We start from the raw sequence: 27,450 nt of genomic DNA on the forward strand, positions 1-27,450 counted from the left end.
CGATGACGCGGGGGGGCACGACCCGCTCACGATGTGCACCGTGAGCGGGTCCGATCCGATGCCGACCCGCACCCGGCTGTATGGTCGTCATTGAGATCCTACCTGCAGCAGGTAGGATCTCAATAACGACCGACCGACCCGCGGGACCGCGCATCGGATCGGTATCGGTCCACACCAGGTCAGAAAAGGGCCCGATCAGCACACAATCTACATCCAATTGGTCGGAATTGGATCTAGATTGATGGGATCGGGCCCTAGTCGTCCTGGTGTGTACCCAGCATTACTCTACGTCCACTCGGATGGTAAAGTGTGAAGAAAAACGCCTTTAAAAAAAAAACTGTGAAAAACGAATGTCGATCTTTGTCATTTTGACCTTTTCCATGTTGCTATTCCATTGCTTGTGTCGACCTTTTGACGGTGTCAATCTAAGGTATGTCAACCTTTTCATGTGTGACGTATGTTCTGTCAATCAATAATGGTTGACCTGTTGACTGTCGATCCTTATAAGTGTCGACCCTGCCGACTGCATCCCGTCTTCTATCGTATTCTACAGTAAATCCTTATTTCCTTATTCATATATAGATGATGTGCAGAGAGATGAAGGGGTAAATGTATGAAGCAGTGATAAGGGAGGAGAAGGGAGCCAGAGGAGAAGTGGCCCATGACAACCAATCAGATGCTCTGTATAATGTTATATTATGCAAATCATAGATGTTACTTCAGTGCTGATTGGCTGCCATGGGCCACTTCTCCTCTGACTCATTTCTCCTCCCTTATCACTGCTTCCCACATCTACCCCAAAGATCCAACCAGTCACTTCCTAACTGTAATTGTTCAAACACAGCCCGTAACGTGGCAGTAAGGAGCTCATTCGCTGATACTTTATCTCCCCCTACTTTATCTCTCTTCTTGGCTTAGTAAATAGACTTCAATGATAGCAATGCATAGTTTATCGATACATTATTGAACTTACCTCTACATATAGGAACTGGGAAGTCCCATGTCGCTGTGTTTGCTGAATTCGCGACGCACGTAAGCTGCGGATGGCCGTCCAGAATATATCCCGTCACACAGCTATACCGTATTTTATCTCCGACATCAAACTTTGTGCCAGACAGGACACCCTTAGGCGGGATTCCAGGATTTCCACAGGAGCTGCTCCGTAATTCTGTGAAATGAGATGAAGTACAGCATGTAATAAATAAGTCATTCAAATGATATATATACATATATAAAACACTGAGAATTAGAATGAAATTGTTTATACCGTTACCACAGCAGCTCCGCCCCCTCTGATTTCATCCCCTCCCACTTCAGCTGCCATCCCTAACCCCTCTGGTTCCATCAAACTGCCATTCCTGGTACTCTTATGTCCCGTCATTGTGGTGCACATCTTAAGGTCACACCTGCACTATGCACATTTGGTGTGATGCCACATCTGCAAGGAGGGCATCAAGCAAGTTTTATGGACTCATGGTTCTCAGGGTCCAGTAAAATAAAAACAGTTAATAACGTAATATTATCAGGACATAATTATGTGTACTCCTTACTCAGCTGTGTACACAATTAAGAGAAGTCTAGACCAGTGTTTTTTAACCTAGATCCTCAAGGCAAACTAAGGGGTTTATTTACAAAGATGGTTGTTCTATTGAAGATGGGCCGTTGCCAATAGCAACCAATTAGAATCTACTTCTTATTTATTTAGCACCATCTAAATTGCTAAATAGCCCATACAGATGGAGCCGGGCTCCCTCTTGCTGGTGAATTGCCAGATTGTCTCTGCTGGGGATCCGCTCCATCTGACTGAGACGCGCGTGCGTCTCACACGCACGCGCGTCTCAGTTTCCGGATGGCGGGGCGACGGGAACCCTGTCCGTCTCAGCTTCAGGGAGACGGACAGGGTTAGGGGAGGCGGTGGGTACCCGGGGGAAGCGCCCTCGGAAGGGGACGCGTGCTAATCTTGTGCGCGTGCGTCCCCTTTCGCAGATCAGATGGCGGCTGGCAGGGGATGGCGGCTGGCGATTCTGCCGCCATCCCCTGCAAAGACCAGGCTGGCTCCATCTGTAGCTACAGTACATCCCATCTTCAATAGAACTCCCTTAATAAACCCCTAACAGTTAGAGGGTGGTATGAACCTCACCCGGGTGTCACCTATCCGAGAGTTGACAACAAATTCCTTCACAGTTGCTACAGGTAGGAGGAGGAGTCAGCAGCGCAGCCAGAGTCAGAGTCTCTGGGGGCAGCCCAGACTCTCCAGCGATGCTGGACGAGCCCCCAATGTGCTAAAGGAGCTTACCATGAGTGCACACACCATAGTGACACAAATGGGGGTTTCCAAAAAAGCAATGCCCGCTGTTTGCTAAGCCACACTCCTTTTGGACATGTGCATCTCCATCCCATGCACAGCAGGGGTTAAAGGCTTGAGCTCTTTGCCATCACTGCTAACAGTCCAGGTGTTAGTGATGCTTGAGCACAGATAATTAAATCAAAATAACTGATGTATTAGTTAAGTCACCTGTACTCAACCATGGCTATCCTGAAAACCTGTTAGTGTGCCTTGAGGACTATGGTTGGGAGCCTCGGTCTAGCAAATAGGTATTTAACATGTGGCCCTCCAGCAGCTGTGGAACTACACATCTAGGATCCCGCAGCCCTTGTTAAGATTGCATGCAGTATATTGTATGCAGTTCTCTTGCATACAATATATTGCATGCTATTCCAGCAAGGGCTATGAGATCCGAGATATCCTAGCTGCAGCCCTTGCTATCGGAATTGGAGGTTAGGCACATGCGAATTGCCAATTTTCAAACAATTTCTTAGCCCGTTGCATCAGAATCAAGTGAAAATTGCCCAAATCACACTAGTGTATGGCCAGTTTTACAAGTGTGTAGTATTGCTAAATAAAAAAAAAAAAAAAAACTGAATAAATGCCCTGCAGAAATCTCTATTACATGCAATAATGCTAACGATGATATATTACATATTACAGTATTGTGTGTCGACATTCTGATTGCATTACAGCTTCCGATAGTGATAAAAATGTGTCAAGAACTTATAAAAAATGAAACGCAGTGTAAACAACAACACAAATGTTACAATAGAAATGAAACTAAAAATAGAAACATGCATGTATTTGGGTATTAATCGATTTTGTTCTATTTCATCTAAATAAATATCATGTTATTGTATTTCTAAAAGAAAGAGAACTTCAGTATGAGAAACATTTATGAATGACTTGTGTGTTCTTCCCACTATCTTCCTACAAAGCTGCCATCCATTAATAGTATGGCTATGTTTACTGTTGACTTTGGTACACCAATCAGGGCTGTAACTAGGGTGGTGCGGCAGGTGCTCAGCACAAAGTGCATGTACCTTCTGGGAGCACTGGCTGCATCCATGATCCCACCTACACACGTGCAGGGGCGGATTGGGATCGTAATCTGGCCCGGGAAGGGGGGGGGGGGGTTGGGGGGGGGGTGCTGATGCTACAGCCTTGGGGGGGTACTGTGGGTGTAGACACTACAGGCCGGGGGGGGGTTCCTGACTCTACAGCCAGGGGGTGGGGGTGCGGACAATACTCACCACCGCCGTGCTTCCGTCGTCATCCAGCGGCCGCAGCTGCTCACAAAGTGCAGCATAGCACAAAACAAATATGGCCACCGCATATGTGCATATATGCGGTGGCCATATTTGTTTTGGGCAATGCTGCCGTTTGTCACCAGGCTGGGCTGCAGCCACTTGGAACCAAGGTAGGTGGCCCAGCCAGAGGGAAATCTGGTCCGGCCCACTGGGAAATGGCCTAGATTCCCAGTGGGCTAATACGTCTCTGCGCACGTGCCACCACCAGCTGTGGCGCAGCCCACTGTAATGTATAGTAGCTGCACGGCTGTTAAAATACATTAGCAAGGGCAGTGCTGCATCTTTCTGTCTGTGTGTTATATCCCCTCCTCAACTCCTGCAATGTCTGAAAGGCCTGGGATCTTATGATAGATCTATCTATTGTACAGATGGAACAGCTCTCAATGGAGTTGCTCCTGGTGATAGAATCACCAATCGCCATTGTGCATCATCCGACAGAAGGGTGCGCATGCACAAGATGCTCACCGTCCTCCCACCATCTCCCCCATAGCCCCCACTTGCCCTGCCCTTCTCCCTGAAGCGGAGACAGAAAGGGAATCCACCGCGTTGACTGTGACGCGCTAACGTGTGAGACGCTCGCGCGTCCCTGTCAGATGGCACTCCTGTCCGCCAGCCTGTGCCAGATCATATCTGTATATGTCTCTTATCTACAGAATCTATCTATTTATCTATCTATCCATCTGTCATCTATCATCATCAATCTATCTAGACAAAAAGGAAAACCGATGGTAATAAAATTATTTGAATGTAATAATTCTATTATATTATTGCAGCTGCATAGCAATTAATCATTCTTCTTACATATAACAAATGCATCTGCTTTCAAAGTAACTGACTGCCTATATGCTGTGTGGATGTGCATGACTCTGTGGATGTGCATGACTGTGTAAGGAGCTGATTATATCACACAATAGCACCACTGAATGTTACCCAGAATGTGTCTGAGATCTGTAAACCAGAATACTTTATGCATCATCCAGTACCGCAGCTAATCCCAGAATCTCCCTCTCCAGACAGTTACGTTGGACATGTTCAATATATCTTTCGGTTTTGGAAAGGATTTGGAAGTGTGGAGACGTTTGTGTGACTTGCCTCGTAAATATAATCAGCTTCCTTGATGTGCTGTAATTGAAATGTTCCATTGTTCATTACTCAGATTGTGTTCTATTGCAGTGCAGGGATTGCTGGTCTAGTGCACTCTGCTGGCCAGGACTGATATAGCAGCACTTCTGTTCTATCAAACATACCAACAGCCCCCAAGGTACTGAGTTAGCGTTATTTAAAATCATGAGTGATCCTGTGGATCAATGTACATTTGAACTTATGTATATATTGATATGAGAAGGTGCTGAATTATATTATATAAGAGTTCCCCCATTTTCCCAGCAGTTGAATAATCTACAATCTCTTAGGGTAATCCCTATATATAAAAGGCAAAATCATCCTCACCTTTTTGCGGTTAAGTTCCGCCAGTGACCACTAGAGGCCACTTGACAGACAAAAATTATATGTTTTGAATTTGCTGGATATGAAAGGAGAGTGGAGGTAGGAGCAGATAGGAACTAAGCCGTCATGTTGATGGGCTTTTAACTAGTATGTATGAATATATATACTGTATATACAGTGCTGCTCCCTATGGAAAACTGTACACAAAAATATTAACCCCAGCAGTCCCTGGCCTATTACAGTTTACAGTCTAAATTTTTTAACCATTACTAGATCTAGTAGACACGGTGCTCCCCTCCATAGTGGCGTACTGTACTAACTTCTACTCAGTTGATTTGTGATGTCATGATTACACGCAAACTGCACTTTTCAGCCATAAAATTATGAAGGCCTCCAAGACATGACTCAGGAGTTCAGAACAAAAGGCAAGGCTAGACTCATTCATAGATATCCTCCACCTGGGCCAGACAAATGGGTGATCCGCTGGGTGATCTGCAGGTGGTCCAAAACTCAAATAGGGGAGCCACACTAACTGCCACCCCACACACTGCCAAACATCACCAGCTGGGACTCACTGGCAGTTGGTGTTTCTCCCCTTTTTGAATTTTGAACTGTCCTGCAGCCCCCCTTCTGGAACCATCACTGCTGGAGAGCATTGTTCTTTTAAACCGGTAGGAATGACAATGTTATAGGTCAGAAGGGTGCAGAATGCACCAGGTGACACTATCCGAGAAGATGACACTGAAGTAGCAGAGCTGCTGTTATTTTGGTGTCACGCCCAAAAGATGGTGCCACCAAGCAACAGTTATAGTGGTAATGGATGTGTGCATCATGCACTCTATGCTGGGAGAAGATTAGCAACAGCTATCGGAGTGCCAGGGGCGTGGCATTGCATGCACTAAGCCACACCCCCATTCACACTGGGTCTTGTTAAACCTAGTGATACCACTGTGTAACCTTCTCCCTAACACATAAACAAACACTATTATATATTTAAATCAGCAGACAGTTGCCATACCAGTATTTTTTATTTCTTTTGAATGTTTGTTTAAACCACAATACCGACCCGAGCATGTAAAGACGATGATAGCACCATGCAAATATTGTCCTGGTCAAAAATCAAACTAAAAAACCCAGTGTATTGATGCAGCAATGCTAACCACTCTTTACCCTGTTGAACATTCTCATCGCCAATGGAGTGTGTTCCCAATTGGAACCTACCAGCTTCTACCTTTCATTTTATTAGTAGCTGGTAAAAGATAGCAGAAAGCTGATTTATTTCTATGGCAACACCTCCTTTTTTAGAAAGTTTAATACATCCCCCCAACGATAACATTTCCCAAAGACCTATTTTTAAATCTACAGTCAATGGAACAAGCCATTTTTGGAGTTCCGTGCTACCTGCATATAGCAGCTTCATCATGTGCTGAGAATTCACTGATCAGTATTCTCAAAGAGAAACATTAATTGAGAATCTTGAAAGCATAAAGGCTGCAACTGGACATGGGATGTGAGCAGCCTGCCATGGGAAACGCGGAGGCCTTTGATGACCGAGACCAAGCAAACATGAAATGAACGAAAGCAGGAGGGAAGCAGGCATGGTGGTAGTGCAAGACATAATGCTCTCCCTTGGGCAGCTTGAGCCCAAGAGATCAACTCTCTTTTAATGATCTCCAATAAGAAAACTTTCACTTAAATTTAAGATGTACATGTATTTTCACCATCTGCTCTTGTTGATGACTGCATCTCTGCACCCATAGCGGAGTTTAGCAAATAACATAGGAATGGAAAAATGTGGAAGCTCGGAAAGCTGCTGTCAGATTTAGAATAATATTTTTAAGTCAGGATAATACAGATGGAGACACTCTCATTAGAGCAGCTCCTGGGAATCTGATTGGCAGCCGTCATCCCCCACCAGCCTGCACCCCTCATACACCATTCTCAGCAATGGGATGTGCCAGCGTGTGAGACACTTGCACGTCCCCTTCGGTCCCAGTCCACCGGCTACGCCCCCCCACCAGCGTCCACCAGCACTATGGATAGGTCGCACTGGCGGGCTGTATATGAAGAAACTTCTAAAATAAAAAATATTTTTATTTGTACATTTTGATAGTTTTTCTTGTGCCTTCCAATGAGGACTGGTAGGCCCCAGTTATTTTTGACCCTTCCCACTATCTTTTGTTGGTGGGGCCTTACCATATCTTTTATTGTCTCTGGGCAGTCATTATTGGATGACTGACCCAGTGACTGCAAGATGCTTTTGCTATTGCTGTTGGGTCAGTCAATAGCTGATGAATGCCTAGTGATGACAACAAAAGCATCTTGCATTTGGGTCAATCATCCACTACTGACTGCCCAGCAGTGGCTTTAGGCTGGGAGGGAAAATAGCAGCCATGGGTGGGCATGCTGACATCGTGATGACCCCCACATTGTAACATCACACGCCAGACCTTCAAAACATCTGATGTCACATTGCCCCCCCAGGTGGGCCCTTACCCTTATATTCTGACACTGACTCTCCTACAGCATAAACCTCCATTACATGTACTGTAAAATCAATATAATTTTTATTCAACTTCCAAAACTATAAAGAGTAACCCAGAATATTGTACAACAGTACACTACAGTAGTAGCTACAGCATGTTAAACAATTTAATGAGGTGACCAGACCATTACAGTGGAAATCCATTGATGGATATTGCCAGCCAAGGAAAACGGCATGACTGATGATCTTTGATGGTGAATGCTTACAGTAATATTTGGCAGCTGCAACAGTTACTGTAGGTTCAATAATTTCACTTCTTTAAATAAAAAATTTTGTCCAATAGGGTGGGATGAAACGATGATAAAAATGCAGCCAAGCCTCTAAAGATGCCATTTTGTCCACTTATCAGCTGTGCACCAAGCTATGGAATACAACACCTTCCAACACCTAGAAGCCTACTGTATTTACTTCTTTCCATGATTCAATCTGAGAGTGGTCCAATCGGATACCTCCCAACCCCCTCCCGCCAAAAAAAAAAAAATGTGCATCACAGGAAGCTTGAGCAGAAGGACTCCCATCTCCCTATCTCAGAAGTTCTATGGCAAAGGAGAGCTCCTATCAAGAGAGCATTTCTTTAAGCATTTGTCATGAATAAACACCATTATGCTTGAAGTGAGTGGTGGTATGCACCCTGACCAATAGACGATATTCAATTGTTATGTAGCGCCCAATTTCCCATCTTAAGTGATGGGAAATCATTGGACGATATTCATATGATTTTTTTCGTGCATATCGCACTAAACCCAACCAAACGAATAGGTGTGATAGGATGATAGGTGCCTTTTCTTGCATTTCAGATTGCCAACCCCGGGAGGGGGGGGTGTTGAGCTGAAATACCGGTGGTGGCATTCGGTCGAGCCAGAATGGAGCAACAACTGAAAATCTCCATTGAGCACCAACTAGTGGCTGACGGTTTGCGAGAAAACAATTGTGTCTACTGCCCATTGTGTCTAGTAATTTCTAAGTACTTGTTGCGTCATGACCGGCAACATGATGGGGCCACTGAGTCTGTATGTGGCAGCCTACTTTATACTAGAATACTCTACACTAATTCAAGTATCGGCCCACCTATGTGGGTTGAGGACTGAGTTTGAGAACCACTGCAGTAATTATGTATTGCTTATAACATACTGTAACATACAATTGTAGAATGATTTTAATTTTGTTTGGTCATTTACGATTTATCTCTATTTATTTATTTCTACCATATACATTTTTTTTGCACGGAACGACTCCTAGGTAGCAAAATGTCTGTCTATGAACAAGGTCAAATCTCACTAGCCTACAACAACAGTAGAATACGGATTTGTTAGTTGGTAAAAGTGCTTACTTTGTATCGGATATTGGCAAAAACAATCATATTTGACACAGTGGAAGCAGAAGCCAGAAAAGCAATTTGTTTGCAAACAAAAAAGTATTTTAGTGCATAGTTTGCAATTTATCAATGGAATTGCTAGAGCAAAGAATGTTCGAAGCCAAGTCTCAGCCCACATCTACTGAAATAAAAAGTTTGGCATTACACGTAAGTGCTTTATTTTTGTGTGCTTTAAATGCAGCCAAATATAGCTTCATGTCAAATGGTTTCCCTATGGTCTGAAGTGATCATTTAATTTTTATAAAGGATTTATTTATATTGGGCATTTTCGAGAACATTTATGGAATCTGGTGTAAAGGTAACTTGTGCATTAAGTCTATTTATCAATGACTGTGGGCAGATACAGATATATCTTCATACATCCATACATTTGGGGCAGCACGGATGGTGTAATGTAATGGTGTAATGATTAGCATTACTGCATCACAGTGCTGAGGTCATGTACTTGTGTGGGTTTCCTCCGGGTACTCCGGTTTCCTCCCCCAATCCAAAATCACCCTAGAATGTATGTGTATGCGTGTACGTGTGGTAGGGAATATAGATTGCAAGCTCCACTGGGGCAGGGACTCAATGTTCAAATATTATCTGTGTGTTGCAGAATATGTATGTGCTATATAACAGTTAATAAATTTATAACAAACATACAGCCTCATAAGCCATGCACCGCAAGATGTGTGGCGTAACTATTAAACTTGCCCCCCACCCACCGAAAATTTTGGCAGTGCATTTTTTCAGAATGCTAGAGGAGGCCACCACCTCCCTCATCATCCTTAAAAATGGTCTGCTGTACGGAGGCAGCCATTTTGTCAGTGTCAGTTTTCATTAGCTTTAGCAGCAGGAGCCAGGAGAGCCGGGGCCACAGACAGATGCGGCAGGTACCAGCAGGTGGCAGCAGCATAACAATAGCACCGCAGACCCCGGCACACACACTTTCTCAGCGCCTCCCCACCTCCACGGGGTCTGCAGGGCTATTGGTATGCCACTGTGTGGCATAAGTTCTGTTGGGCATCTTATTTGCTAAAACATGCATTTTTTTACATTACTATGTGAATAAGATGCACAATCAGACCTTGCAAATTAAAATATGCGGTATGCATATATTCTGTGTGCAACTGCGGCTGTATCTGCATACAAAATGCTATGTTACAGTGTTTTCCAGTCAAATATTCTGCATGCAGATAGAGATACAGTCAAACACAGAATATAGGCATGCCTTATATCATTTTAATCAGCATGGTTTGATCATGGTGATGCAAATAAGACACAATCTAATTGGAAAAGTTACACAAAAAGCTTGGAGCTACCGAGTTATGCCATTTTGTTGCTAGTAGGGCTGTTTAACATGCAAGGATGATAGATGTATGTGGACACATCTGTATGCTAAACTTTATTTTAAACCAATATCACACAAAGATTTTGAATGTTGTCCTATGATCAAAATAGGATTGCAAACTGTCCACAAGTTAATAAATGTCATGTGCAAGTATAGTACAGGCCCCTTTACAATATTTATTTATTTATTAGCAGTTTCTTACATAGCGCACACAGATTCCGCAGCGCTTTTACAGAGAATATTTGACCATTCTCATCAGTCTCTGCCCCAGTGGAGCTTACAATCTATATTCCCTACCACATGTACACGCACACACAGACATTCTAGGGTTAATGTGTTGGGAGCCAAATTAGCCTAGCAGTATATTTTTGGTTTGTGGGAGGAACCGGAGTACCCGGAGGAAACCTACGCAAACCCGGGGAGAATATACAAACTCCGCACAGTTAGGGTCATGGTGGGTATTGAACCCATGACCTCAGTGCTGTGAGGCAGTAATGCTAACCATTACACCATCCGTACTGCCCCCAATATGTGACTTTTGCCCGATTTTGGCCCAATTTCACCCGATTCTGACAGGTGAAATTGTCCCAAATCGTCATATGCATCAGATCAGATCCAGAGGTAGGACATCCGACCTCTGACTCTACCCCCCCCCCCTCCTCCAGTGCCGTCATATAGGTAGGAGGGCCCTGCTTGCAAGTTTACAATCTATAGGGATAGCAGAAGGAATACAAAAGGATAGGATTTTATAGCATGGAAGTCCTCCCAGATTGCAAGAGGGCTGTCCTGGAAAATTTCTGGGCCTACCACTAAGATGAATGTGTGCGCCAGTGGTGCATGCAGCTGTGCACTACTGGCACAATCACCTGTCTGGGCACCCCCCAGTGGCCGCTCTCCTCTCGACTCCCCTCCCATTGCTCTTCCTCACCTCTCAGCACCGCCAATCATACACCAGAGCTCCCCAGCCCCCACTAGTTCTAGTAAGCAGGCGGCAGGCGTTCGGGCTCCCGAGACCTCCCGAGCCACCCCGGATATCCCGAGCCTGTCACCTGTTATGAATGGCGGCTGGGGCAGCGGCAGGGCTCGAGAGCATACACCAGAGCAGAGATCAGGGGGAAACGGAGCGACAGGAGGGGGTGGTGGGTTTTTCTGGGTGAGGAGAAACCTGCCATATGTAAGTTTCTCTTGACCCAACAAAACCCATCACTCAAGGGGTTAATGCTACTGGAGGATATGTGGAGGTTTCAAAATATGATAAGTTGCCTGAAGTGGTGAGTTTTCGGGAATGCTTGAAAGTTTGGTGGCTAGGCTCCCCTAAACTAGTTAATGTGTGTGGAAGGGCATTCCATAGATTGGGTGCTGCCCGACAAAGTCCTGCAATTGTGAATGGTATTTACCGTATGTGCTGGTGTTCATCCTTGCTGGCGGGTCGCCAGAACGTACACGCTGGCGACCCTCCAGCAGCCTCACGCGCACGCGCGTCTCAGTCTCCGTCGCTAGCGCGGACAGGGTTAGGGGGGGTTAGGGGGGGTGCGGGCAGGCGGCGGGGACCCCGGGTTACCGCCGGCAAGCCGGCGGGGACCCGGGGGAACGAATGGAAGCGCCGTCGGAAGGGGACGCGCCCGCCGCTCGTGCGCGCGCGTCCCCTTCTCACCATCGCCATGGCGCTGGCGGGGGATGGCGGCTGGCGACGCCAGCGCCATCCCCTGCAAAGATGGGAAAAGACCCATCTGTAGTAATGAGTGTGGATGAGAGATGCAGATCTTGTAGAAGTCGGATGGGGATGTATTTTGTATTGGGTAAATGTGTGTAGAAGTATTTTATATTAAGTATGGTAAAATACAGGCAACCAATGGAGGGACTGACAGAGCTGATCAGCAGACATTGAGGGGGAAATTTACTAAGATGTGTCTTCTACTTCACATGTGATGTTGCTATGGGCAACCAATCAGATCCTGTCTACTATCTTCTAGAGAATGCTAAATAAATAAGAAGTAGATTCTGATTGGTTGCCCATAGCAACATCACATTTTGAGTAGAATACACATCTTAGCAAATTTCCCCTTAAATGTCTAGCCAAGAAGATCAGCCTTGCATCTGCATTCTAAATGGATTGTAATTACATAGTTACATAGTAATTATGGCTGTAAAAAGACTTTAGTCCATCAAGTTCAACCTATCTAACTTGTAACTACTGACTTGGCTAAGTCATATCTATAGGATTCCCTTAGTGCCCAAAAACACATCCAGTTTTGATGTAAATTCATTAACAGTAGTTGCTGTAATCACCTCACCGGCAATGAGTTCCGGAATGTTACTGCTCTAATGGTGAAGAATCCTCTTCGTGATTCAGTACAGAATTTCTTTTCCCCGAGCCTCGGTACATGCCGCGTGTCCTGAATATAGGCCTGTTAGTGACCAATCATCTCCCAGTTCCATATGATTCCCAATCCTGTATGTGAACATACTAATCATATCACGTCTCAACCTCCGTTTCTCCAGTGAAAACATATTCAGCCTGGTTAACCTATCTTTGTATTCTAGGGATTCAAGACATTTTATTAGCTTAGTCGCCCTTCTCTGTACCTGTTCCAATTCATTTATGTCCTTTTTAAGGTGCAGTGTCAGCACTTAACACAATATTCCAAGTGTGGTCTGGTAGTGACAAGAGACTTTTCTTAGGAAGACCGGATATGGATGAATTTTGAATATGGTTTTTAGATGCATGTAACATGATTTAGAGATAGAATGTGAGGAACCAGGTACAGTTCAGAGTCACGGATGACCCCTCGGCAGCAAACTTGTGGAGTAGGATTGATTGTTGTGTTCTTAACAGTGATAGAGATATCAGTTTGGTAACTGCACTTGGCTGGTGGGAATATAATTAATTCTGTTTTGAAAATGTCAAGTTTGAGATGGAGAGGTGACATCCAAGATGAAATGGCAGAAAGACATTTAGTAACATGGAGCAATACTGATAATGACAATTCAGGGGAGGATACATATTTTTGAGTATCATCAGCTCAAAAGAGTTGATTAGTTTGCCAAGAGAGAAGGTATAGATTGAGAAAAGCAGAGGACCTAAGACTAAGCCTTGTAGTACCCCAACTGACAGAGGTAGTGAAGAGGATTTAGAATCAGAAAGTGAACACCAAAAGACCGATTAGATAGTTAGGATGAGAACCAAGAAAGGGCTGGGTTCTGAAGACCTCGGGATTGTAGTGTTTGTATGAGAAGAGAGTGGTTAACTGCGTTAAAGGTAGTTAAGAGATCTAGAAGAATAAGAAGTGGGAAATGGCCTTTAGATTTAGCAGTGGCCAGATCATTGACTACTTTTGTTAGTGCTGTCTATGTAGAGTGATGGGATCAAAAGCCTGACTGAACTGGGTCCAATAAGTTGCAGGTGTTAAGAAAGTGTGTGAGGCGAGTTCAGGCAAGTCTCTCAAGTAGCTGGGTCATGGGAGCTGAGAGACGGTTAGAGAGACAGATTGGATCATGATTGTGTTTTTTTCAGAATGGGAGTAATAAGAACAGAGAAGGAAAGATTGAAAGTGAGAGAGAGAGAGAGAGAGAGAGAGAGAGAGAGAGAGGGGGTTACAGATTTTAGTTAAGTTTGGGATAAGAACAGAAGACAGAGCTTTACTGACATGCAAGTGGAGTAGGATGGTGAGAATCGTTTTAATACTTCATCCTCACTTGCAGGGTCAAATGAGGATATAATGCCAAAGGGCTCAATAAAGTTAGTGAGCAGGTCACTGGCTGAGGAATAGCATGCCATTTCATCTTGGATTTTTATCAATCTTGTCCTTGAAGAAGGAAACAAGTTCTTGTGCACTGATAGTAGCTGGTGGGGATGGTGTAAATGGCTTGCAAGAATAGCAACAGTTATAGGCTGAGTATAAAGTAGGTGGTGCTGGGTTTTAATATATCACTGTACTGTATGTATATCTTTGCTATGATGGTGAATTCTCTTATAATGCCTTTCCGATTTTTAATTATTTATAATTGTTTTTTATAATCCATGTTATGTTAGGAATGTTAGCTGTTCTTGTCATATAAAATTTTAATACATGTTAAAGCTTGAGCAGAAAAGCATATTGAGGAAATAGTACAACATAGCAGAAAAATACAACACTATTCTAGAGAAATCTGGACAGTGTATGTCAATAATTCTGTGCTGGATTTCAAAAGGAGTAATTAAAGTTAAAAAAAATGTCTAGTAGCTAAAACCCGAAGCTACTGCAGCAATGATTATAACTAAATACAGGTTGAGTTTCCCTTATTCAAATATCCGTTATCCAAATTATTCCGAAAACCATAGTATTCAAAATGTACTTTTATTTTTTTTTTGCTAAAAACCTACTGGCTACATCTGCAATTGGCACTACTGGGGAAATAACATGTAACTGGCACTAAATATCTGCAAGGACATGATTGCTTGGCATTCAAATTCAGTGTCTGAGATTGCACACATACTTTGTTTCATGTTTTAAAACCTTGTCTCATGAACAATTAAAATATATTTGTGTGTATTAATTTCATGTGTTTGATGTGTTTATACAACATAAATGCAAGATACCTCAAGATGTCTCATTTAAATCTAAAAAAAAAAATCAAAAATACAGAATAATCCATTTTCCAAAATTATTCTGTTCCCGAGCATTTTGCCAACAATCATCTCTCAAAATATGAAAAAATGTATTTATATTTTGAAATAACTAAGGCCCTTATTCTGGTTGGTGCGGATATGTCCGCGTGCGGTCGTTCCACCGATGTTTTGTGTCTGCGCATGTGCAGAGGCATATCTGCGCATGTGTGAAAGGGACATACGTCCAAATTCTGCATAAAATTGTTTACACTACGAACAGGGGGAGGAGAGGGGAGTGAAGGGCTGTTTGGCCACATTAACATATGCAGCGTTTTATGGGCGTTCCCATGAAAATGCTGGGTGTACGTATGGTAATGCGGCCGTGACGCACGTGTAGGGGGCGGACATATGACATTGCCGGATGTCAGCTGCCCGCCCAGATCCCTGCTTTTGCACGGAGAAATGCCCGAGTGGTCTGAGTGGCATTCGATGGTATGCAACCATCGAATGATGGGGGAGGTTCCCAGAGATGGAGGAGGCGTATACATGAGAAATCCACTCGTGCTCCGTGCGGTCAGCGGCTTACCGCATTCGGACGAAGTGAGCGATCCGTGTGGAAGGCGGGGTTTAGGACGCACGGTCCTGGCCGCATATTCGGCTCCGGCCGCACAGACCAGAATAAGGCCCTAAGTTATTGTAAGATGGATATTCTGCGAACCACTTAGTACATATGAACATACCTGCGCTCATATATGGAAATGCATTTAAAATAAGGTTGGACAAACATCTATTGGGAAAAAAACACAATGGGTACAAACAACAATCAAAATCTGTCTATAATTTAATCACAATACATAACCTACATAAAGGGTTGTAGCAAATAGATCATACACTTTCACCAAAGGTTGAACTCGATGGATGCAAATCTTTATTCAGCCTTAACTACCATGTAACTATATAACTAAATGATGGCTTGTTTGACAGCACTGTGTGCATCAGGCACTGTGCGGCACCTGAGACTCAGCATAAACCACCAAACTCTTTCAAATCCCATCCCCAGACTCCAATTGGCTAGTTCACATTAGTCTGGGGTAGGCCAAGAAAAGCACATGGTCAAGATTAGAGAAGCAAGGCTTCAACAAGAGAAACTGGTATGCAAAGCAAGTACAATTCAATTATGTTAACCCATATTCTAGGAAGACATAAGTCATAAAGTAACAACCAATAAGCTATTACATTAACTGTCATTTCTGCCATATTCATCTGAAAAAAATCAGCGCTTTTCTCAGATGCTAATGTTTACAATGATCCCTTTACTATAATGCTTTGTATCTCCAGCCTTTGGCCTGCAATGAACTCCCTGCTATTGTAGAGCTGAAAATAACGGACTTAATCACATTAAATTACCGCTAATGTAACAGAACATGTTTGTTGACATAAATTTCTTTTTATAGTAATTTCTCTGTACGGACTTCAGCGGATGTTTTGGATGTGGGACATACTGCTGGCAAATAGATTTTGATTGCAGATGACTAAAATTGTTTATTTTTTTGTAGATTTAAAAACTAGATAAAGGAAGAGGATTTAGGTAAATTAAACACGCATGAGGGTAGGCACAGGGCGAAGAAGTGTATTTTTACTCTATCGATGCCTGTGTCAAACCTCAGATGTTCCCCTTTTGAAGACCCCTTTTTTGGTCACCTCCCATCTCTTGCAGCCTTTGAAAAAGCTGCTGCTACAGTATGCAAACCGGAGGCGGAACTACCATTGTTGCGTTAGCTACATTGCACCGGGCCCCCTGAGGGCTAAATGGCCCATTGCTGCCAAGACCAGACTTCTAGGGTTGGTGTAGAGTTGGGGTCCCACATTATAGTTTTGCACCTAGGCCCTTTATTTACAAGTTCCACCACTGATGCTTTTGCAAACACCATACAAATCTATTGGTCCATGCATTCAACTCCAGCCTTTTTTAAGTAGGCTAAGAACAGATATGAAGAGATAGGGCCATAGCATTGGGTCCAAGGAAAGAACCCTAGCAACCTCTAGCAACACCACCCAGCTCCCTGTGGTTAGTTTGACAGTTAAAAGATCGACCACTATTGGTCCACTGGCAGAAGGTAGAAACATTAAAAAGGCCAACATGCATTAGGTCAACATGATCATATGACCAACACAAGCTGAAGTTTGACATGTAAAAAGGTTGACATCCATTTTTCATGTTCATTTTTTAAACCGACTTGTTAATACAAAAACATTGAAATCTCATGTTGACCTTTTCCCATCTCTGCCTTTTTCATGTCAAACTTTTTGAGGTGTCAACCTACAGTATTGACTATCAACCTAGACAACGTCAACCAAAAGATCTATGACCCTTCCAATGTGCCACCACAATTCTTTTGGTACACCTGCACATAATGGAGTAAACATTGAGAACCGGACATACAGTAGCACAAGCAAGTCTTAATACCCTAGTCTGCATTTTTCACAATCAATAACAGGGCAGTTAAGATCTGATTGACTGATAGTTTGGGGGAGATGTACAGTACTAAGGAGTGCGAAAGAGTTGAGAAGAGAGCCAGTGGCAAAGTTGCCCAAGGCAGCCAATCAGGTGCTCCGTATAAATTAAATTGCAAATGATCAATATTTCTTCAGTGCCATGGGCTACTTCTATACCGGCTCACTTCTCTACTATTCTCCACTATTCACTGCTTATAATACACACCCCCCCTTATCTCTTTCCATTTTAACACTCTCCAAAGCTTTTGCAATCTCCCCTTTTGGGGGAAATTCAATCTCGGCTGCAATTTCCGCCCGAAGAAATAGCAGCCGCCGCCTAGTCAATGCTGCCATATCCGACAACATTGAAGGCAGTTTATGAAAAAACAGATCTAACTTTAAAACAAGTCAGATCTGTTTTGTCGGAAATGGACCCTGATTGTCGAATTCACGGCTGTTTTTCCCCAATTCACACCTGTTTTCGCTGACGCGACCACTTTCCGACATTCGACCGCCAGAACATTGAATTCCGGCTTTCGAGTTACAGGCGAGCTAAAAGAAAAGGGCCCGAGATTCCGACTGTTGGGACGTTCCAACAGTCGGAACACCGGATTGGATAACCTCTTTGTCTGATAAGATAAAAATCGATTAGGTATGTCCGCAAATAATGTAGTAGCGTTTGGGATGCATTAGGCACCCACAATATCGAAAGTGGTAATCTAGCTGCCGCCAGGAGACCGACGTATACTTATCTGACCCCTGTTGGGATTTCCACCTGTGGGATGCCGTTGTCGGTATTCTGAATGTGATCCCTACCACCGGTATCCTGTTTTGAGGCCTTAGGGGTGGTTAAACAGAGTAAAGGAACACCAGTTGTTAGATACAGTGCAGGTAGTGTATTTAATCATAAATGAAATTGTTCTAGTTACGTTGAAGATATAAACTCCACTAAAAATGGATATCCTAAATCTTTTTTTCCCCGAAGACGACATTCATTTGTACATGTATTGTGACTAATGTATGAGCACCCACAGAAAAAGCAACTCCTGATTACAAGAAGGCAGAACATAAATGTATGAATAATTTTATATACCTGTATACGAAATGAAGTTGATACGAAATTGACTTTTTGACAGCTAAGAACCAGGATAAATTCAGACAATGTCTTTCATCAAATGGTTTGAATAGATGAGTGAATAGATGAATATGCAATCTTGTGGATCCATCTTGTATTCAGCGCAATGACTGAGCATAATCACTGAACGCAACAGCTACTGTAGACTTCAATTAAATCCCATTTAATTGTAAGCAATGTGCACTTTTCCCTTGATGCATCTGGCATAACCTTTCTCAGTTCTGCAATACTTTAGTTTGTGGGAAAAAAAAAACAACCTTTAGTTTAAGAATTTGAGGTATAATTACTTAAGATCAATTCATGTCAACGTTGGTAATTTTTTGGTTGATGTTAAAATCGATCTTAATTCATGTTGGCCTAGAACAAACAGGGCTAGAAGAAACATTAACATTTAAAATAAATTGAATAAAAATATTAAGCTATCATCCCAAAAATTATGTCTATCTATCTATCTATCTATCTATCTATCTATCTCTCTCTCTCTCTCTCTCTCTCTCTCTCTCTCTCTCTCTCTATCTATCTATCTAATAGTCCAGAAATCCGCACTCACATCCGGTGTGTTAGAAAGGGGTGCTCCACTATAGTATTCCAAATATAGAGAGAGTTCCGGTTATCAGCCAGAGAGGGCACTCACCACCAATAGCAGATAAATGCTTTTAATTAAAAAGAACCATTATACATTATGTCTATGTTTCAACCCCAGAGAGTCATTTTCAAGACAAGCACAGGGTATTCAGCCACTCCTGGCTTGCTTTGGTGACACACTGAATCGCAAGCCCAGCGGCTCTCTCTGTGTGCTGATCAGGAGGTGGAGACTCCACCTTACAAGAAGAAATCGGCCCATCTGGCCAACGGCCCCTCTGGCATTTGCCAGAAGTGCCAGATGGCCAGTCCGGCCCTGGTTTTGACCAGGTACAAGCCTAGGGGTTCTGCTTGTTGTGTCGGATACAACATCAGAACACTGGATAGATTCTGGCTTTATGGGGCAGTAAATTGTGGTGTGGGAGGTGGGCAGGTGACATTGGGGAAGCGTTGGCTGTGTAGAGACATTATGAGATGTATCTGACATAAGATGTATCTGTCAATATTAACTCTATCAATGTGCCGGTGTCTGTATCCTGACTGCAGACATCCCTACTGCCGGTCATCCATGGTTAGGTTAATTGCCTGTAGAATTTGTATAGTTTCTATCAAGTTTAATAAAGAATGATGGGACTGTGCAATAAAATATTAATAATGTTATGCCTAGGGTTTACCGGATGCCCAAATCCTGCTTTGGATATGATGCACTTTCAATCAACTGGAAATAACATCCGAAGTTCCAGATTCAACAGTTATCATTCTGCGGGTTTTCTGCCCTCGTTATGTAAGGCTGGATGTCCTCTATTTGTCTATGGGGTGTAGGCAATTTAAAGGGTTTCTTTGACAGTGGAATTGGACTTTCAAGTTCCATTAATAGCACAACATAGGTCTCAAGGTTTAATTAAAGTCCTTAGTATCCTGTATTCCATAACAATATAGGTCACTTTGAAATAAAAGGTAGCAGAATTCTTATTTTCTGAGGAGCATCCCAGCTTCATTTGTCCATCCGACATCAATAGATCACTGATTGTTTATTTTGCACTTGTGACAACAGAGAAAGAGGGAAAAGAACCTACGGGTCATTACAACCTAATGTATCTTCCCCACTTGATAGGTAACTGTCATCCTGTTGGTAATACCGGGCAGAGTAACATGCGCCACTCATCCTGCAAACCACTGACCGTTCCGTGACCAATGTCAGCAATGATTTCATGGGATTACTGCCGGTCTTTGGGCCCCATTCAGACCTACACCGAGGGCTGCAAATTCTCCCGTGTATGTGCGTGGTATGCTGTGCACATGTTTGAGCTGTCCATGTGAAGAACGGATAGATGTCTGTCCATCGCATGTTTGTAGGGTGACTGACAGCCTGCAACCACTTGGGGGTGATAAAAAATGCAGGTGTTCCCCAGCCATTGGGAGGGAGAGCCACTGACGTCAGCAGTGGCCTCCTTATCCCTACGGCCATCGCAGCTTTGAATAAGCCAACTTACTTGGCTCTGTGACGAGAGGGGAAAACCGCCTTTTTCTATAAAAAATGTATCTTTATTGTTTGTACACACCATATTTATTATTTATTACCAGTTATTTACATAGTGCACAAATTTTCTGCAGCGTTTTACAGAGAATATTTGAATATTCACATCAATCCCTGCCCCGGTGGTGCTTACACTTAATGTGCCCAATTCAGACCTGATTGCTGGGCTGCAAGTGTCCCGAGCTTAGCGATCAGGTAGATGCAGCCTTGCATAATTGAAATCCCACCCATGTGCACATCTGCATAATCAATCGCCATTGAATGGATTCCCCCCTGTTCGCAGCCACTGGTTAAGTCTAGACTTACTCAGCACTGCAAAGGCTGTAGGGAGGCTAAAAGACACACACAACAAATGGATAGCGGTGCTCAAAGTTTTTTTGGACACTATAAACCAATTGGACTGATTTTACAAGTATGAACAAACATTTTATTAGACAGGTTAGTTACCAATTGTAAAAATTGCACAGAAATAATAAAATACGGTACAGAGGGATATTCATAAAAAATGCTAGTGCACTAGACTAATTAAAAACTTTCAATACAATTCCTGTTTAGTGCTTGGTTCCTGTCCGTTCCTGTTTAGGCCCTTTAATACATCTCTGTGGTGACAAATATGATTGGTATATATTTACCAGCCACCTTATGTGCAGCACAGTCCCGCTCTCATGTTTGCCTCCTTGGCAGGTGTGGTTGGCTTGGTCCTGTGAAAGGGATCCAGTCCACTGATGGAGGATAGCTGGTGGTGTTTAGCTCCAATAAAAAAGCTCTTGTGCTGGTGGGGGTGTGTGATGTGGCAATAGGGCTGGTTCAGATGGGTGGGTCCAAGACTTGAAATTGAAGAAACTTGGTGTAACCAGGTATTTAGCACAAGGTAAAAGATGCTGCTGATGCGTTTCACCGTGTCAATCGGCTTTATCAAAGGATGGGAGAAGGAGTCCACTGCTGACCTCAGTGGCCCTCACTCCCAATAGCCGGACAACGCTTCCATTTTCTTGATCCCTCCCAAAACATCTGTCGCCTGTCCATCACATTGCGCATGGACAGTGAAGGCTAACCTTCGCTTCCTCTGTTCGCAAAGATGGTTTGCGCACAGCATAACATGCGCATGTGAGGCCATCCGATAATTGCTTGGGCTGTGAAGTGAGAAATTCTGAATCGGGCCCTATATTCCCTACCACATGTACACGCGCACACAGACAGTCTAAAAAAAATCAAAACCCCAAAATCAGTCACTTCACTACTGAGAATTAGACCCATTATGGGCCCAATTCTTAGTTTAGTGCATCTCTGTACATGGCCACAAATACTAAGGGGGGAATTTAATAGAATGCGAGTTTCAGAAAGTGAGAGATTTGGTAAGAAATCTCCAGGGTTTTTTTAAAGCGGCAATCATTTACACTGCAAAATCAGTTTGATTTTAAAGTGTAAATGATTGCCAGTTTAAAAAAAGCTGCAGATTTCTTACCAAATCTCCCACTTTCTGAATCTCTCATCTTATTAAATTCCCCCCTGAGTATTCGTAAATTGGGCATAAGCAGAAATTAATAGTTATTTTTGATGTAGGAAGAAGTATTATTTTTTTTTACAATGGTACCATTTATTTAGCCACTAGGTGATTCATCGCACCCTACGGGCGCTCTTCACACCGTCGTAAGGGGCTGCGCCCCCTTAATTTGTGAACGTTTGTATATGAGAAAGATGGTTAGAATTGTATGACAGATGCCTGTATTGCAACTTGAGTTATAGGTGAAATGTGTTAAATAGAGAGCATATGATGTGGAAGGGGGGGTGTATTGTTTTGTTTAATTAAAAAGCGGTTACAGAGAAAGATGTACATTGATAGTGTGGAGGGTACAGTGACATTTGTGGGTGTGGGGGGGCTGTGTGTGCATGTTGTTTAGGTGTGTGTGTGTGCAATAGTATAGTAGGGTGTTTTTGAGTCAGCGGCTCCCCACTGGCGGAGGTCACGACACAGGAAAACAGGAGGCTGGGTAGTGATAGGGGTGTGTGGGCATAAGGGGGACTAAAGAGGAGGGTGGGAGATACTGTGCAGCTTCTGCCAGTGGGTGAGGGTCCAGCGTGGCAGTACAGGAGTACAGGATGGTGGCCCTTAGTCAGTGTCTCCTCCTACTGGGTGGGAGTTTGGGTGCATGAGAGCAGGAGGCTGGGCTATGAGGCATGATAGGGGCATGTGGGCAAAACAGCGTCAGGGACTCCCCAGTGGTGGAAGTTACGGTTCAGGAGAGCAGGAAGCTGGGTAGTGATAGGGGTGTGTGAGTATACGGGGGACTAAAGAGGGGCTTAGGGGTGCCGTGAATTGCGGGAGGGGCGCGGGGGTGCCGTGAATCAAGGGAGGAAGGGGGCGCAGGTGTCGGCGAATCGCGGGAGAGGGCAGGGGTCCGCAAAGCATGGGAGGGGGGGTGAATTGTGCGAGGGGAGGTTGCGAATCGCGGGTGGGGGGGTGTGCGGGGGGTCCGTGAATTGCGGGTGGGGGGGGCACGGGGCGCGATGAATCACCTAGTTGGTTATATTGTAGAAGGATGGTAGGATGTTGCTGTCATTCAGAATGCATTTACATAAACAGTAATAGTAGCAGTAAAAGATCTGACCTAAAACACCTACAGTAAAACAGAACAGGTGTTATATATTATACAAAGAATTGGTTGATGATGTCTAGGTTGATGTGCACATAGTTCATAGTTGTCACTGGAAAAAAATTGCTACACGAGCGGGGGTGCGCGGGGGGTTGCAGTGAATCGCGGGAGGGTGGGTTGCGGGGGTGGGGGGTTGCCGGAATGACAGGAGGGGGGGTCAGGGGTGGGGAATCGCGGTTGGGGGAGTCATGGGGGGCACCGTGAACCTCGCGAGGGGGGGCCCAGGGGGTTGGCGCGAATCGCGGGAGGGGGGGTCGCAGGGTGCCGCGAATCGCAGGAGGGGGGGGTGTGTCACGGGGTGGGGCCGCGAATCGCGGGAGTGACCGGGGGTGCCGCGAATTGCGGGGGGTGTGCTGCAAATCGCGGGAGGGGGTCGCGGGGGGTGCCGCGAATCGCCACAAGAAAAAATCAACACAGAAAGGTCAACACATGTAAATGTTGACATAAGTGTGGCACTTCATTGGTGTCCATGTCGACACATGAGAATGAATATGAAAACATTGAAAAAGTGAAAAATAAATCTTGTCAACCTTTTTCATTGTTGACCATAGCCATGTCAGTGTTTTGCATGTGCCATTTAATCGTGGGGATGCCGTGAATAGGGGGGGGGGGTGCATACCTCCCAACATGACCCTCTCCAGGAGGGACACATTGCTCTGTTTCTGGACTTTCTTCTTAATTTATGGATTACCATCACCTGTGCTTAAACACCTTTCCTATCAATTACCCTGTTTAAAACAGGTGATGACAATCATAAATTAAGATGGAAGTCCAGAAACCGAGCATTCTGTCCCTCCTGGAGAGGGTCATGTTGGGAGGTATGGCGGTGTGGGGTGCTCACCTGGTGTGTCTGGTGAGTAGCTGTGTCTTTGCTGTGTAACATGGAGAGGCAGAGGGTGTCTGGCACTGTCTGTGGGCTCACTGGGCTGGTTCTCTGTCATGTGAGTCAGTCATGTGAGTCAGAGGCTCCACCCAGCGTTAGAGCTCCAGACACACTTTGAGTGACAGATGTAGCCAAATATATAAGAGATAAAATAAGAAATGTTTCCCAAAACATGAAAACATTTTTTAAACACCAATAAGCTATTAATATTGCCCCTTGAATATAAATATTTCCCCTTGAAAATTATTTACAATAATTGCCCCTAATACATTAATACAATTGCCCCCCCCCCATAAGAGAATTATCAATTCAAATCAAATCAAATCAAATCAGTATTTACAGTGCCTCCTTATTAACACATAGCATTTACCAGCATTATAAGTATTTTGTGATTCTTCTAATTGTACAGAAACAGTACTGATACTGTACAGTGGTTTTGTGGTGGTTCTGGTCAACATCCCATTATAAAGACCGCAATTGTTCATTGACGGTGGTTTACACAACCCTGCCTATACATTTATCCAAACTATCTGTAAATAAAAATATTTTAGATTCCATCTAATATTTATATAATAATTAATTGGGTACCATACTGTACCATCCAAAAAAAGAGTAAAATTACTAAACAGTGATTCTCATTGATTCAAAGGACAGAGAGAGATAAAAGTGAAGCAGTTCCCTAGCCAACCAATCAACTTCATCTGTAATGCTTATTTATCTAACCCAGCCTGTGAAATGCCAGCTATAAGGGGGTAGGTATTCAATGTGGAATTCCGACTGTCCTAACGCCTCAACAGTCGGAATCCCAAGCCATTTTTGGTCAGCTCGCCTGCAACTCAACTGGTGGAAATTGAGTGCCAAAAAGTGGTTTTGTCAGTGAAAACGGCCATGGATTGTCGGGAAACGGAAGTGAATTTGACATTCCACAGCTTTTTCCGACAAAACAGATCTAAATTGTTTTCAAGTTGGATCTGTTTTGTCGAGATCAGCCTTCAATGAAAGTGAAATTGAATACTTCCCATATGATTGATTGCTTTGGGCAACTAGTCCAATTTATCTCCCTCCAAGTTTTGATACATCTTCTCGCCAGCAAAAATGAGAGGCGCTCCATCTGTATATTAAGAGTATGAAAATATAAATAAAGTAAAGATTGCAGAAAATTGAAGGGTCAATGTCATGATAAGTGGAGCAATAGGATATTGAGAAAAAATCAAAGAACATTATTTTATATCAATAAAATCTAGATAAACAAAAAAACAAGATAGGATGTTGGACGCGTCTTGGAAATAATATTCAAAAGGGCATCTCCAGCAGATGACAGGTGAAAGAGGGCGCAGAGTATGAGCAGTTAAGCAAAAAGTAAACACTCAAGTCATTCTCAATTCCAGCATATTGATCAGAAACACACCTTTAGAGGTGATGGCAGAAGCAATTACATGTGTGAAAGCTGCATTATTGCTGCTTTGATTGAAGCAGGGAAGAAGAGATAAATGAGAACTAGCTAGTTAAAGGCTATGGAACACAAGTTGGAGCTGATTTAAGATAAATATTCCAATCTTCCTTCCTTATTTTACTGACAGTCCTGACACATGTCATAGAGCATTAAAAGTACACACAAAAGAGTGCTAAAGTAAATCTAACTGCACTATTAGTAGTAAAACGTTTGTATTATTGTGCAATTGTGCAGAAAATTCTGTATGGCAAGCCGAAGTAATGCCCCTAACAACTAACTTGACTCTAGGCCAGAGGTTCTCAAACTGTGGGTCCTGACCCCAAAGTGGGTCCCCACCTTCTCAGCATGGGGTCGCGACTCCATGTTGCTGAACATCAGGCTGATGACTTTCCTAATCTCAGTGAGTGATTCAAGGAGTCTGAAAAATCTGTTGAATTGTCTTTTCTTCAGGCTCATCCCATCATTTTTGGCCTCCACAATGCTGCCATGTCTGCTGACTACACGTGTGTTCTGATGACCTTCTGCGGTAACTTGCTGGGGTGCTGTAATTATTTTTATTGTCTGGTGGGGTCCCAGAGCAAAATAATTTGAGGAATCCTGCTCTAGGCATACAGCCACCACTTCTTTTTACGCTGCCACTCTGGACATCACCCACAGTCACCTGAAGTGCTTTTTACTATGGACGGGACAACTCCAGCCCTTTGCAGCCCCCTTTCTCTACCAAGGCACGGCACCACATTTTGGAGGAAAGCCACTTCTTTAAAGACCTGCACCAGAGACCAAGTGGAAACCCACGTTGCTTCAGAAATTCCAACCAACAGGGAGGTATGCCACTCCCACCACTCATTTGGAGGAAGCACCCCAAGGGATACCACAATATATATCCTAACGAACACTTTTGGGCCCAAAACAAGCAGGACTGATCACTCCAAAAAGGTGATGTTACAAAATGTATATCTCTCCGGACGCAGCTTTTCCAAATTCCCTTTACTACTATTTTTAACATTTATTGGGTTTTATGTATTAATAAATGTACACCACTTTATTTGAATAACTCTGTTCCTGCTATCAATCTAGGGCAACCTACACGTTGTTTATTTTTGTTCCCTAACAACTAATGCCATGTAGTAGTAATAATCATTACACATTATGCCACACAGTAGAAATGCCCATTACATAGTATGCCATATAGTAGTAATGCCACTTACATATTATCAGATCTGATCGCAGTACAAATTTGTTCTCAAAATGGGCAAAACCATGTGCACTGGTTTAATGAGCACAGTACTAATGCCCTTCACACATTATGTCACATAAAGTAGTAATGACTGTTACACATTATGCCACACAGTAGTAATGCCTGTTACACATATTATTCCACATAGAAGTAATGCACCTTATGTAATAACTTATTAACACAGTAGTAAAGGACCTTAAGCATAATGCTACCCAGTAGAAATACCCCTTACACATTATGACACACAATAATATTTCCCCTTATGCATTGCACCCAAGGTATAATAATTATGATAAACATACTTGCACTGTGCCCTGGTAGAGAATGAGATAATAGGTACAAAAGTTACCACTCAAAGTCCCATTGACACTTCCTTGCCTGTCAGACAATGCAGAGATCTGACATTGCGCAGCTTCCAATTACCTTTCCCTCATTACCCCAGCAATGCCTGGGCCTGACACGCATGGCTGCGGACAGGGGGATATAATACCATCAAATCCCCCTAGCTAGCATTTTAAGGGTGTCCCCATGGGCATTCCCATGGGTT

General features: G+C 43.6%; 1 protein-coding gene across 6 annotated transcripts in view; it reads right to left on the reverse strand.

The window, feature by feature from the left end:
- Positions 1 to 27,450, reverse strand: part of CSMD3 (CUB and Sushi multiple domains 3) — a 969,186-nt gene that overhangs the window by 755,772 nt on the left and 185,964 nt on the right. For all 6 annotated transcript variants that reach the window (XM_083186712.1, XM_083186713.1, XM_083186711.1 and 3 more), the window contains exon 4: positions 974 to 1,168. In XM_083186712.1, coding sequence (XP_083042838.1) covers positions 974 to 1,168 — 195 coding nt within the window. The remainder of the gene's footprint in view (positions 1 to 973; positions 1,169 to 27,450) is intronic.

Source organism: Crinia signifera, chromosome 5 (assembly GCF_055691185.1).
Source record: "Crinia signifera chromosome 5, ASM5569118v1, whole genome shotgun sequence".
In the NCBI taxonomy this organism is placed as follows: Eukaryota; Metazoa; Chordata; class Amphibia; order Anura; family Myobatrachidae; genus Crinia; species Crinia signifera.